The 15,097-nt window shown below is 33.6% G+C and overlaps 1 protein-coding gene and 1 non-coding gene across 2 annotated transcripts; both read left to right on the forward strand.

Annotated features, from left to right (window-relative positions):
• The first annotated feature begins 457 nt into the window (after positions 1-457).
• Positions 458-3,900, forward strand: LOC128033944 (uncharacterized). Its single transcript, XM_052622446.1, has 5 exons — positions 458-656; positions 909-1,241; positions 1,344-1,474; positions 3,404-3,488; positions 3,824-3,900. Exons 1-5 carry the CDS (start codon positions 458-460, stop codon positions 3,898-3,900), a joined length of 825 nt encoding a protein of 274 aa, XP_052478406.1.
• An 11,090-nt stretch (positions 3,901-14,990) lies between these two features.
• LOC128034198 (small nucleolar RNA R71) lies at positions 14,991-15,097 on the forward strand. The gene has a single exon (XR_008190329.1). It is a non-coding gene; the product is annotated as a small nucleolar RNA R71 (small nucleolar RNA).

Raw genomic sequence — 15,097 nt, forward strand, 5'->3', positions numbered from 1 at the left:
TCAATTGAGAGTTAAAGAGTCAGATGTGCCAAAAACTGCTTTCAGAATGAGATATGGACATTACGAATTTCTAGTGATGCCTTTTGGTTTCACTAATGCTCCGGCTATTTTTCTGGACTTGATGAACCAAATTTTCTGACCGTATTTGGATAAGTTTGTGGTGGTGTTCATAGATGATATTTTAATCTATTCTTGAGATGAATCTAAGCATGCCGAGCATTTGAGAACTATGTTGCAGATTTTGTGAGAAAATAAGTTATTTGCTAAATTTAGTAAAAGTGAGTTTTGGCTTCATGAAGTCAGATTTTTGGGACACATAGTTTCAAGTGATGGTATTCGGGTTGATCCGAGTAAAATTTTAGCAATTGTTAATTGGGTGCTGCCAAAGAATGTACCCGAGGTTAGAAGTTTTCTAGGCTTAGCCGAGTACTATAGATGTTTTGTTAAAGGATTCTCAATGATTGCTTCTCTTATGACTAAGTTATTGCAAAAGAATGTCAAATTTGAATGGACTGATAAATGTCAACAAAGTTTTGAGAAATTGAAGGCGTTATTGACTGAGGCATCGGTGTTGGTGCAACCTGAGACAGGGAAAGAGTTTATAATTTACAGTGATGCATCATTGAATGGTCTTGGATGTGTGCTAATGCAAGAAGGTAGAGTAATAGCTTATGCTTCGAGATAGCTGAAACCACATGAGAAGAATTATCCGACGCATGACTTGGAATTAGCTGTTATCGTGTTTGCTTTAAAAATTTTGTGTCATTATTTGTATGGTGAGAAATGCTGAATCTTTACTGATCATAAAAGTTTGAAATATCTGATAAATCAAAAGGATTTGAATTTGCGACAACGAAGATGGCTTGAATTAATAAAAGATTATAGGTTAGTTATTGATTACCACCTAGGAAATGCAAATGTAGTCGCTGATGCTTTGAGCAGAAAATCTTTGTTTGCTTTGAGAACCATGGATAGGAGTTTAGCTTTGTCTGAGGAGGGTTTAATTTTGGTTGAGTTGAAAGCTAGACCGTTATTTTTGCAGCAAATTTTTGAAGCTCAGAAGAATTATAGTGAATTACAAGTCAAGAGATCTCAGTGGGAATCAGGTTGTGATTCAGATTTTCGAATTAGATCAGATGATTGCCTAATGTTCCGAGATAGGATATGTGTACCAAAAGATGATGAGTTGATTCGGACAATTTTACATGAGGCACACAATGGTAGTTTATCAGTTCACCCAGGTAGTACTAAAATGTATAATGATTTGAAGAAATTGTATTGGTGGCCGGGCATGAAAAAGGATATTTCTAAATTTGTATCAAAGTGTTTGATTTGTCAACAAGTAAAATCTGAACATCAAGCACCTTCGGGTCTACTTCAACCATTATTGATTCCTGAGTGGAAATGGGACAGAATCACGATGGATTTTGTGACGGGTTTGCCTCTGACTCCTAGGAAGAAAGATGCTATTTGGGTAATCGTTGATAGATTGACGAAGTCAGCCCATTTTATACTGGTACATATTGATTACTCACTTGACAAGTTGGCGAAGTTATATGTTGCTGAAATTGTGAGGTTGCAAGGGGTGCCTAAGTGCATTATTTCGGATAGAGATCCGAGGTTTACTTTGAGGTTTTGGAAAAAGTTGTAAGAAGCCTTGGGTACAAAATTGAACTTTAGTACTGCATTCCATCCGCAAACTGACAGACATCTGAAAGAGTAATTCAAGTTCTTGAAGACATGCTCTGATATTGTGTCTTAGAATTTGAAGGCAGTTGGGAGAAACATCTACCATTGGTTGAATTTGCCTACAACAATAGCTAATCAGTCGAGTATACAAATGGCACCGTATGAAGCATTATATGGACGTAAGTGTAGAACCCCTTTGTATTGGACTGAGTTCAGTGAGAAACGAATTCACGGGGTTGACTTGGTGAAAGAAACCGAAGAAAAAGAGAAAGTAATCCGTGATTGTTTCGAAGAAAAAGAGAAAAGAAATTGAGTTTCAAGTAGGCGATAAAGTATTTTTGAAAGTATCTCCGTGGAAGAAGATTTTGAGATTTGGCTGTAAATGTAAATTGAGTCCACGTTTTATTGGGCTGTATGAAGTTATCGAAAGGATTGGACCTGTGGCTTATCGGTTAGCTTTGCCAGCAGAGTTGGAAAGAATACATAATGTATTTCATGTGTCAATGTTACGATGATATCGCTCTGATCCTTCACATATAATTTCTTCGATAGAAATTGAAATTTGATCGGATATGACTTATGAGGAGGAACCGATAAAGATTCTGGCTCGGGAAGTCAAACAGTTAAGGAATAAAAATATAGCATTAGTGAAAGTGTTGTGGCAAAAACATGGAATGGAAGAAGCTATATGGGAAACAGAGGAAGTTATGAGAAAACAATATCCAAACCTCTTTTCCGGTAAGATTTTCGAGGACGAAAATCTCTAAATAGAGGGATATCTGTAATAGCCCGATTTAAGACTTAGTCAAAACAGTGATTTCAAGACCACAAATCTGAAGAGGAAAATTTTATTTTTACTATATTTTTATGGCCTACAATTTCACGGAAAGATTTAGTGAAAATTTCGTTCGAAAATTTTGACGTTTGGGCACTCAATTTAGTCAAAAGGATTAAATTGTAAAAATTGCAAAAGTTGAATTTTATTTGTTAAAGGGTTTTAATTGTTATGGAATTATAAATTAGGGGTCCTTATGTGGTAATTAGACCATTAGTTAGTGATGGACAAAAATGGACAAGAAATAAGTGAAATAGGATTTTTTTTTAAGTAAGGTCATTTTGGTTATTTAGTAAATAAATAGAATTAAAATGGGAAAAAGATGTAAAAAAATGGTGTTATCATATCTGCTTGCTGCTGAAACTTGAAGGACTCCATAGCTAGGGTTTTGGCCACTTTCAAGCTTGATTGTAAGTGCATTTTAGCCCCGTTTTTAATGTTATTTGCATTTTTTAGATTCCCGTAGCTCGGTTTATCTATTTCTACTGTTATTTTGAGCTAGGGTTGAAAATTGAAAAATTACCCATGTGTGAAATGTGTGTATTTTGATGTTTTATGGAAGAATACGAAGTTAGAATTTATGTTAAACAACTTTTGCTAATCGATTTTAAGTGAAACCGAGCAAAATAACATAATTGGTAAAAATATTTAATGTTCATAAATAAGAGTTAGAGAGAGAATTTGATGTTGCCATAGAACGAAAAAGTGTTCAGCATGTTATAAAACATAATAATAAGGAATAAAATTTAATTTTCAAACTTTGGGGCAAAAATATAAATATGCAAAAGTTTAGGGACAAAATTGTAATTTTATCAAAAGTTGAGTCGATAATTATTTTGATATATGTGAATATTAAACAAGCTAAATTTTCTATTATAGATCAAGAAAGATGTGGAATCAGCCTCGATAAGGGAAAGGAAAAGATTGTGGATTAAATTGCGAAATTCCTATGTTTTGCACCGAGGTAAGTAATATGTAATTAATACATTGTTTATAACTATTTCTGATATTTTGTTATAATATATGAGAAATTATTGAATATGAAATAGTTATATAACAATTAGAAATTTAGAATTTATAGTTGAATCGATTAAAATCTGCTTGAATTGTGGATATATCATTGACAAGTAATAAGTGAAGTAGTTGAATTGAATTATTAAATTTATTATGGGATTGGACTGAAATATTGAAATTTTCATTTGTGTACGGAAAAATTGTAAATCCTTGAAAAGTGCCTATGTGCCTATAAGAAAGGCTTGAATAAAGTGCCTATAAACACATGTGTTGTACTATGTGCAGGCTACTATGTTTACCAGAAGGCTTTGGTCAAGTGTGTAGTACTACGTGCAGGCTACTACGTGAACTGGAAAGTTTGACCACGTGTGTAGTACTATGTGAAGGTTATTACGTGTATCGAATGATAATAATTACACAGGTGGTACTATGTGTAAACCACTGAATATTCGCTATTATACCGACGTGTTCAACGGGATATGAGTATTGATAAACAAATATGAGTATGTAATTGAAGTGTGAAAATTTGCTAAAGATTAACTAGAGTGATGAAGTTTCGTACTGTGCTTACAAAATAAATTGTTGTAATGTTATGTAAATGAGTGAAATTGAAACAGAACAGATTCGAACAATGGAAGTGATTTAGTTTGAAAAATCACCAAAAATTGAAATTGAGTTATTGATTGAATGAGATATTGCATTAAAGCTTAATGAGTCTACATTCATATAAAAGAAGCAGATCAAGCAAAAGAGTGGTATATTTTGAGATATTTGAATTTTAGTGAGGCAGGGTCGGATTGATTTTGGAATCCCCTATTCTGACTTGGAAAATTAATTAAAAATTGTACAAAAATAATTATGAAATGTAATTTATATTCTTAGAATCCTTAATGAGTCTATTTTCAAAATAAATAAACAAAAATATCATCTAAATTCTGTACAATGAGATAATTCATTTTTAGTGAAGAGAGGCAAAGATCTTGAGCAGTGAAACAGGGGTCACTTTAAAGCATAAACTGCACTAATTAGCCAAGTCAAAAATTTTCAAAAATTTTATGATAAAATGGTATTTGATTCTAGTTTTTGGGAAAATTTACAGAACTTAGTTTGGAGTTCCATGGCTCCGGATAAAAATAATTTAGTGACTGCGACATAGAAAAACCGTTTGCTGGAATTTGAATAAATATCAAATTTATGGTTGATTAAAATTATGTCATCTATGGAAACATGTTTTAAATTTGTTTATCAATTACATACGTACTTACTAAGCTATATAATTACTTCTCTTTCTTTTTTTCTTGTTTTATAGTGTTATAAATCATCTCGGAATTCAAACAGAGTCGGGGATCATCCACACTATTTACATCTTTTGGTATTTTGAAACCAATATTTATGAATTATGGCATGTATAGAAGACTTAATGTTAATGTGATGTATATATATACTAATTACTACTTAGCTTAAGATGTTAATGTATATTAATTGATAGGTTGTTTTTTTAAAAATGCTAGCGAGGTTACTTTGAATGTCGTGAATGATTTAATTATGTTTAAGTATATAGCTGTATTAGTTGAAATATTGAATTGGTTTGAGATTGCGTTTTGAAAATTTGCAGGAGGGATTAGACATTTGTAAAAGGGATTATGTAAAAAAATTTATAAAAATAAAACTCCAATTTTATGAAAATATTTACTTTATGTTTGATAATACTTTTTACCCTGTTTCGGCGATGAACACGGGTAAGAGGTGTTACATGTTAGTGGTATCGGAGCTACAGTTTAGCTGGTTTTTAGACTAACAAAATATGTGTGAAATTCTATCTATACATGCTATAAATATATTGTGAATGTATGATGATTAAAATTGTGTTTTTATATAGTAAATGGATCCCGACCGAGCTGTAGCGAATGATGTAGAAAGCAATGCACCGGCTCCCGCGCAAGGGACCTCGCCTGAGGAAAGTAGACTTGGAACTGAAACACATAGTCGGGATAAGGCTCGAGAAGTGAAAATTTTTCCTCTTCTACTTTTTACCCTATTTCGACGATGAACATGGGTAAGAAGTGTTACAACACCAACGAAATAGTTAGAGGATCATCTTCCTCTTGTAGTCGGTGAAAAACTAGAAGATGGCCATTAAAAGTCCACTGGGCATCGCTGATCACACGATCCTCATCTACCTTGCGGAAAAATTTAAAAAGAAACCTTTTTTCCCCTAATTCTAAAATTTTCACTCCTCTGTGCCATAGATTGGCCATGGTATTTCATAGCCTTGAAATTGACCACATTGGCAGTTAAGAAACAGTTCACCAGACAGAATCCATAAATCGGTCGGCGTGAACCCTTATCACTAGAAAAAAAAAGCTATGCTTCCTCTTCCCCATTCGTAATACATAGAATGACAAGTCCTTTCTCCATAAACTTTATCAAAATCGACCACACCCAGAAAAAACCTCCAACAACGATAAGTGTCAAAAGTAACATGTTTTAATCTCGTTATTAATGTAGTTTTGGATGATTAATCAATGCAAAATGGTGAATTTTATGCTCCTAATCCTTTAAATTCATGTTTCTATACTTAGAAGAGCATTTGGGAGAAAAACGGAGTGAAAATTAGATATTGGAACAGATTTCAAGAGCCACACGGGTTAGGCCTTCCTACACGGGCTGGACACATTACCGTGTGAGACACATGGGCTGACACACGGCCATGTGCCAGACTGTCTGGATTTTGTGATTCGCACTCTGGACACAAGGAAAAATGCAATTTTTAGGTTTTTCGAGCATTTTAAGACCTATAAATATCAAATATAAGAAGAGAAATGGGAGCCATCAGAGAATATTGAAGAAAATAACTTAGAAAATACCATTGAAGTCGACTCTGAAATATATTTCTATCAAGAATGAAGATCCCATTTTAATTTCTTTAATGTTTTTTATGAGTTTATCTTTTTCTTGTGGTTATACTGACTTTGAGATGTTTTTATTCGTGGTTATAAACTAATTTCCTAAATACCTAAGGAAGATGAACCCTACAATGAATTTTGTTTTTTGATTTCTATTTTACGCAATAAATACTTGAATCTTGTTCTTAGTTATGCGTGCTTAATTAATATTTTTGAATTACTAATTCATGTTTGATGTGCTTAATTCAGAGGAGGAATAGACCTTGTTTAAGAGTAGATCTACTATAATTAAGTGGAGTTGCATGCAATCCTAGAAATATAATAGGGGAATCCATAGATCGATTTAATGCGATAATAGGGGTTTTAATTAGAAAGAAATTTCAATTAATCAACCTTGAGTCAGTTGTTCTTAGTATTGAAGAGAGATATTAGCATAATTTAGGGATTTCTACGGATCAAGATATTAAGTGAATAAATTGTTTAATTCAGATTGATAATGACATATGTAGTCTAGGTGGATTCTTTCCTGGGTATTGTTTCGCTTCTTGGTTATTATTCAATTATTTTCCTGATTTGTTCTTTGTCGAGTTCTTAGTTAATTGATTTAGTTAATTTTAGTTTAATTCAATCACTTCGATTTCTCGGTTAGATAATAGAAAGATAGTAATTACTTGTACTTTTATTCCACGTAGGAACGATATCTTTACTTATCGTAGCTATACTATTTATCGATAGGTGCACTTGCCTTTGTCATATTTTTAGTTAGTTTCATGGACATCAAGTTTTTGGCACTATTACCGAGGACTGAATATTAGGAAAACATTATTTCTAATAATTTAGCCACTACAGTCATACCTTCTTTCTTAGGAACAACCTGCACAGGACTCACTCAAGCACTATCAGAAATAGGATAAATAACTCTAGCATCTAGAAGTTTAATTACCTTCGCCTTGAAAAGTTCCTTCATATTGGGATTTAGCCTTCTTTGAGCTTGCACACGTGGCTTATACTCATCTTTCATTAAAAATTTAATGGGTGCAAATAGAAGGGTTGATCCCTCTAATGTCCTAAATTTTCCAAGTTATAACTCTTTTGTATTCCTTTAACACTTGCAGTAACTCATCTTTCTCATTCAGCTTTAAATCCGAAGCAATAATCACCGAAAATATAGAATTTTTCCCAAGGAATTCATTTTCCAAATGGTTTGGCAATTGCTTTAGTTCCAATTTGAGAGGTTCTTCAATAGAGCGCTTTAATTTCTGTTATTTACTTACCTCAATGGCCTCATAATTTTTTTGTCTCAATGGAGACTCATTAGTATCTAGGTCAATTAGTCAATTTTTATCTCATTTATCACATCATTATCTCTATCAACCTCCTCTCATTGAATAAGACACAGTTCCAATGTGTCATTATGAACAATTTCCTAGAAAGAATCTTGACTAGCATGATCAATAAAATTGATAAAATAATAGGAATCATCTTGCTCTCTAGAAAATCTCATGGCATCATAAATTTGAAAAATGATCTCATCATCACCTACCCTAAGCACAAGTTTACCATTACCCACATCAATTATAGCACTAGCAGTGGCTAAAAAGGGTTGACCTAAAATTAAAGGCACCTCAATATCCTCATCCATCTCACGTATAACAAAATCAATAGGGAAGATGAATTTATCTACTTTAACAAGTACATCTTCAATAATTCCCCTAGGATATTTATAAGATCTGTCAGCTAATTGAATACTCATCTTAGTGGGTTTTGGTTTCCCAAGACCAAGTTGCTTGAAAATTTTATAAGGCATCAAATTAATACTAGCACCCAAATCAGACAATACTTTTTCAATGTTTAAAGTACCAATAAAACAAGAAATAGTAAAACTTCCTGGGTCTTTCAGCTTGGTGGGTAATTGATAAAGGGTTGCGCGCGGACCAAGATCGACTCATCAAGTCACAGGAAAGTCCTACGAGATCTATAAACAAATTGGCTGCAATGAAAATAGAAAACAGAGAACTAAACTTGTTAGATCAAGAAACCCAAATCGAATAGAATAAGAAATACTTCGGCGGCAAGAAATCTGGAAATTATGAATGAAGAACATTTCTTGATGCCTATGAACGAAGCCGAATCGGATCTTGAAGTTTGGAAAGGCTGAAACGCAACAAGAACAATTAATCCCAAGTTAATCAATAAATCAGTACAAGCAGAAATTAATAAAGAAGAATGAATAGCAAGAAAATAAAGAAAGTCCTAAGAATCCTTGAAATCGAGAAAGATTTCACAACTCCCTTCAACGGCTCTAATCTCCCCTCCAATGAAGAACAATGGCAAGAAGAAGGCTGAAGATGGCTCCCACAATCAAAAAGATTTTTAAAACTACTTCTAAAGAAAATTCAAGAGAGAATTCTTGGAGAAAACTCAAAGAGAACTTTTCACTCAATAAAATCTGATTTCAATGTGTAATTCAATATGTAATGTGTATAAGGGTGGCTGGCCAAGCCATACATATAGGCCTTCTAACTATTTTCCTAGTCCTAATAGGAAAACTAAAAAAAACCTATTTTTTTTTTTACTTTCAAGGGGAAATTCGGCCAAGGACTTTAAATGGGCCTCTTAGACTAAATTTTTACATAGAAATTTATTCATAAAGTTTAAAAATTAAAACTAAGTATTTAAAGAATTAAAACTTAACAAATTGGGCCACTTTGACAATTTGGCCTGATTTTCAACTAAGTCAAATTTAAATTTCTTGATTGGGCTTGGAACATCTTATTGGGTCGTTTCTTCAAGCATTTGGCCTTGTAATCCGTTCTCTCCCGAAATTGGTTCATTGATGCTCGTAACTGAGATCCAATGCGCCTTAGCTGCAAGGTTCGGTTTCTTGGACCAAGACTTCCAAGATTTGAAATCTTGATTTTCTTGATTCTTGAAATCGCTCAAAATAGCAAAATTGGACCAAGATTCGGTTTCTTGATTTTCTTGAAAACAAGAAAGTGAATCTTGATTTTCTTTTTCCTTCGTGTACGCATCTAAGGCCTTGCTAATAAATTCTTGAATGGTTCCATTTAGTTTTAAACTCATTTGTCTGGCCTTTGACCTCATTATTGGGCCTTGTGGTAATTTGAGCCCATCACGTCCTTGAGCTTGAATTAGGCCTTTGTGACTCTTATCATTCCCCCTTCCTCAAAAAGATTCGTCCTCGAATCTGAAAAATCAAATGGACTCAGCTTTCCTCGATCGAACGGGACTAATGGCAATTGAGTCCACTGAAAAGAATAGCCATGAATTAGTAAATAGTAATGCAAACAAACTTGTAGTCCAATCATAAGCATAACAAAATAAGTATAACGCATGCGAATGGACAGATTTAGATAACCATGCAAATAAGCTAATTTACTTGCCAATGCCTCGTTAAATATTCAAAACAAAGATGAACATGTTTTAAGGCATTCAATCATCTCAAATTGTTTCCACAAACCATGAATAAATCGCGAGTAATAAATCAAATGGTAAACGTAATCATCATAAGTAGGTATTTGAAAAGGTTTACACGGTTCACAGATTTGCACAATCATACCATGCATTAATTGACCGACTCACTCACACATACATCATAAAAATTATCAAAAACAATAATCTATTTATCAACCATCAAAACAGATAGATCATCAATAAATAAAATAGGACAGTCAAGCACGTTTCGATCTAAGTGTTTTACAAAATTTAAATCATCAACTCGATCTTTGTCAATATCCGAGGAGTACAAAGGTGTTTCAAAAGTTTCAAGCATCTTACCTTTATACGTAGAAGAATAAGGTTCAATTTTACCTTTACCATTTAATACAAACCTTCGCTCATCGGGGGCATAGTGTAGTCGAAGCTCCGTTGTTGAGTTAACCTTAATCAAATGGAACTCAAACTTCATGTATAACCACAGAAACTGTTTAAGGCATGAATATAAATTGAAAATTTTTTTGGCAAATTTCATTACCTTATTCAAAAACCAAGTATCAAAACAATTGAAAGTATTTGCACACAATAGATGATGATTGATTTTCCAACGAAATATACCAAAAAAGATTCTGGGTTTAAAAACTTGATTTTGATTAGTCATGCCGAAGTGTAACAAAGATTTCATTAAACCAATCAAGTTAAACCATGAGGATTTTCGCATACATACCAACGTACATTCAAAACTTTTTTTATTCACCAAAACAGATTTGCACAAATTCGCGGATTTTACACAAGGCAAATCAAGAGAATAACAACTCACGCTTCCTTTCGTAATGACTTTATCAACCACAATCAAAGAATAACAATTAATCAGATCAAAATGAGGTATCTTTTAAGAACTAAGTCACCAAAAGTTTTATTAATAATTTTCAAATCTGCAAGGGACTCGGTTGCTAAAATTTTCTTACCTCGCTTACCTTCGAGCTCATGTAGTGTGATTTCATCTTTGCCTGTGTTGATCATATGAAAGCGTCTTTCATTGGAAAGGCATTGAAGTTGAAAGTTATCTTTCGGTCTTTCAGGAACCTTTTCAACATCCTTCTTCATATGTGGCCAATGGAAGTGTTCTATCCCACGTAAAGGTGGTAAACCTTTAGGGGCCTCACTAAAAACATCCTCATAATCCAGCAAAAGACATTGAAACACACTAAGCAAATTTTCATTAATGTTAGATAGAGATAAATAGTTTTGCCTAAACCTCACAAGGATACAAGGCTGTTTATTGAGTAGGGCTCTCCACACATCTTTTTTTGTTGGAATTAATTTTTTTCCTCTAGTTTTACCACTTGCGTATTCACTCACCTTTGGGCCATTTAAATTTTGACGTTTTTCACTACTAGCCTCTTTTCTCTCTGTCTTTTTTATTTTTCCTTTCTCCTTCACCCCCTCACAAAATTTCACCATTTTTAATTGATCTTTATATACATCATTGGGATTCAAAGGAGAAAAAGTGAATTTTCGGCCTTTAAACACAAGAGAGTATCTATTGAGCTTGCCTTGGTGTGTAACATCACGATCAAATTGCCAAGGCCGTCCAAGGAGCAAGTGTGTCGCATGCATTGGGACCACATCACACCATACCTCATCCTCGTAATTCTTGACCTTAAAAGTGATCAAGGCTTGTTTTGTAACTTTAACTTCCGAGCATTCATTAAGCTACTGAAGGTGATACGGCTTAGGGTGCTCGGTACAAGGTAACTTTAAAGAATCCACCAAATAACTGCTCACTACATTCGAACAACTCCCACTATTAATAATAAGTGAACGTAAGTTACCTTTTATAAAACACGTAGAATGGAAAATATTGGTCCTTTGATTATCAACATCATCTCTCATTTGGATGTTAAGGGTGCGGCGGACTACAAGGACCTCATTATGGTCATTATTCTCATCATCGTCTTGACCAATTCTAGACATCTTATTTTAAAACCTGCAAAACAAACACTCAACACTCGAAAAAAAATTAACAAACCTCACCGTTAATCACTCAAAAAGGAAAATCAAATTCTCAAAGAGGTAGAATTCAGGCTTGTGAGTTCTTTATTAGAGTCTATATCAATCAATTAGAAAGTATATGAACCGTAACTACCAAAGAATCTTAATTGCACTAGGAATCCAAAAAGTGACGAGACACCAATTGATTTGTGTTGCACCGAGGAAGAATTGTGCACACTTTTAAATCCTACTAACACAAGAAACAAGAAGGTGTTAGATAGTGTAAAGGAAGAATAAAAGAAAAACAAATGAAATCCTACAGCTAAGAATCAATAAAATTTGTTGAAACCCAAAAACCCGAAAAATTGCAGAGTAACTTGACAACTTCGTTCGAGGTGTTCCTAATCTCCAAAAATCACAAAATTAAATTGGAATGTCCTTAAATATTTTATTTTTGATCTAGAAAGTTTCGGCACTAAATTCAACCCAATGAATATTTTTTAAATTTTTTTCTTGATTTCGTCTTTTTCAATTTTTTTGACTTTTTCTACTGATTTTTTTCGGGAAATATTTTTAATATTCTATCACATTGCCAAAAATATGCATGTAAAATTTTAGACCAATCGGAAAACATTTACCCACTCAAATGAATTTTTTTCCAAAACTTTTTCTGGGTAAAAACTGCTATTTAATGTTTTTAAAAGGAGATCAGTTTAGAAATCGCCCAAAACGCCCAAAATCTTATACCAAATGATAGAGGGTTGTGCGCGGACTAAGATCGACTCATCAAGTCACAGGAAAGTCCTACGAGATCTATAAACAAATTGGCTGCAACAAAAATAGAAAACAGAGAACTAAACTTGTCAGATCAAGAAACCCAAATCGAATAGAATAAGAAATACTTCGGCGGCAAGAAATCTGGAAATTATGAATGAAGAATGTTTCTTGATGCCTAAAAACGAAGCCGAATCAGATCTTAAAGTTTGGATAGGCTGAAACGCAACTAGAACAATTAATCCCAAGTTAATCAATAAATCAGCACAAGCAGAAATTAATAAAGAAGAACGAACAGCAAGAAAATAAAGAAAGTTCTAAGAAGCCTTGAAATCGAGAATGATTTCACAAATCCCTTCAAACGGCTCTAATCTCCCCTCCAATGAAGAGCAATGGAAAGAAGAAGGCTGAAGATGGCTCCCACAATCAAAAAGATTGTTAAAACTACTTCTAAAGAAAATTCAAGAGAGAATTCTTGGAGAAAACTCAAAGAGAATTTTTCACTCAATAAAATCTAATTTCAATGTGTAATTCAATGTGTAATGTGTATAAGGGTGGCTGGCCAAGCCATACATATAGGCCTTCTAACTATTTTCCTAGTCCTAATAGGAAAACTAAAAAAAAAACCTAATTTTTTTTTACTTTCAAGGTGAAATTCGGCCAAGGAGTTTAAATGGGCCTCTTGGATTGAATTTTTACATAGAAATTTATTCATAAAGTCTAAAAATTAAAACTAATTATTTAAAGAATTAAAACTTAACAAATTGGGCCATTTTGACAATTTCGTCTGATTTTCAACTAAGTCTAATTTAAATTTCTTGATTGGGCTTAGAACATCTTATTGGGCCGTTTCTTTAAGCATTTGGGCTTGTAATCCGTTCTCTCCCGAAATTGGTTCGTTGATGCTCGTAACTGAGATCCAATGCACCATAGCTGCAAGATTCGGTTTCTGGGACCAAGATTTTCAAGATTTGAAATCTTGATTTTCTTGATTCTTGAAATCGCTCAAAATAGCAAAATTGGACCAAGATTCGGTTTCTTGATTTTCTTGAAAACAAGAAAGTGAATCTTGATTTTCTTTTTCCTTCGTGTACACATCTAAGGCCTTACTAATAAATTCTTGAATGGTTTCATTTAGTTTTGAACTCATTTGTCTGGCCTTTGACCTCGTTATTGGGCCTTGTGGTAATTTGAGTCCATCATGTCCTTGAGCTTGAATTGGGCCTTTGTGACTCGTATCAGTAATTTATTTTAGAGAATGGCTAAACAGTCCTCACTGATTTCCATAGTGGATAGCTCTTCAAACTTCCTTTTATTTGTTAAAATCTCCTTTAAAAATTTTGCATATGTAGGCATCTGCGAAAGAACTTCAACAAAAGGTAAGTTAATATTTAATTATTTAAAAAGTTTAAGAAATTTATCAAATTGTTCATCCATGCGGTCTTTCTTCAACTTTGTTGGGTATGGTGTCAGTGGTTTGTATTCTTTAAGTATCGGTGTTTGAATTTTTTTGGTTTTTTCCACCCCATCATCTTTCTAATTAGTTTTTTGTTTCAGTTTCTTTTCGGGTTTAGACAACTCCTTTTAACTAACTTAACATGCTCTTTTAGGTTGGGTTCAGTATCACTAGGTAAGCTACCATGCTGTCTTTCCGAAATCAGTTTAGCAAACTGCCCAATCTGATTTTCGAGCTCATGAATTGATGCTTGCTGATTTTTCAAAGTTGTCTGAGTGTTTTGAAATTGAGTTTCTGACACCAAAATAAATTTGACTAATATCTCTTCAAGGTTTGATTTTTTTCTTGTTGATAAGGTTGCTGAAAACCCGGAGGGGGTTGTGACCTTTAATTTTCTTGACCACCCCATGAGAAATTTGGATGTTTCCTCCAACCTACATTATATGTATTGCTATAAGGATTATTTTAAGATCTAGAATTATTACCCATAAAGTCGACTTGCTCATGCTCCATGTTAGACTTGAAGGGTGAATATTCTGAATTAAGCATCCTCGCTCCATTCGCATTGCACTGCATCACCTGATCCACCTGTTTAGACAAATTTAAACCATCAATTTTCTTACCAAGAGCTTCAACCTGATTAGCTAGCATAAAGGCTGCATCAATAACAAAAACTTCACCTGCCTTAACAGGTTTTACTCTCGTAACTTGCCACTGATAATTATTCAGTGTCATCTCCTTAATAAATTCTTAAGCTGCTTCAGGTGTTTTGTTATTTAAAGTTCTGCCAGTTGCTGCATCAATCATCTGTCTAGTCGACGGGGTCAAACCATTGTAAAAAGTTTGAACTTGGAGCCACAAAGGTAATCCATGGTGAGGACACCTTCTCAACAAATTCTTGAATCTCTCCCATGTATCATAAAGAGTCTCAATATCAATCTGAGCAAAGGAAGAGATGTAACTCCTCAACTT

This window comes from Gossypium raimondii, chromosome 10 (assembly GCF_025698545.1).
Source record: "Gossypium raimondii isolate GPD5lz chromosome 10, ASM2569854v1, whole genome shotgun sequence".
Lineage (NCBI taxonomy): Eukaryota > Viridiplantae > Streptophyta > Magnoliopsida > Malvales > Malvaceae > Gossypium > Gossypium raimondii.

Excerpts from the sequence above, each read along its gene's own strand:
- LOC128033944 (XM_052622446.1), top strand. The coding sequence starts at position 458 with ATGATTGCTTCTCTTATGACTAAGTTATTGCAAAAGAATGTCAAATTT. Across the intron at positions 1,242-1,343 it reads TAGTTTATCAGTTCACCCAG|TAAAATCTGAACATCAAGCA; the intron begins GTAGTACTAAAA and ends TTTGTCAACAAG. Across the intron at positions 3,489-3,823 it reads TTCCTATGTTTTGCACCGAG|GCTACTATGTTTACCAGAAG; the intron begins GTAAGTAATATG and ends TACTATGTGCAG.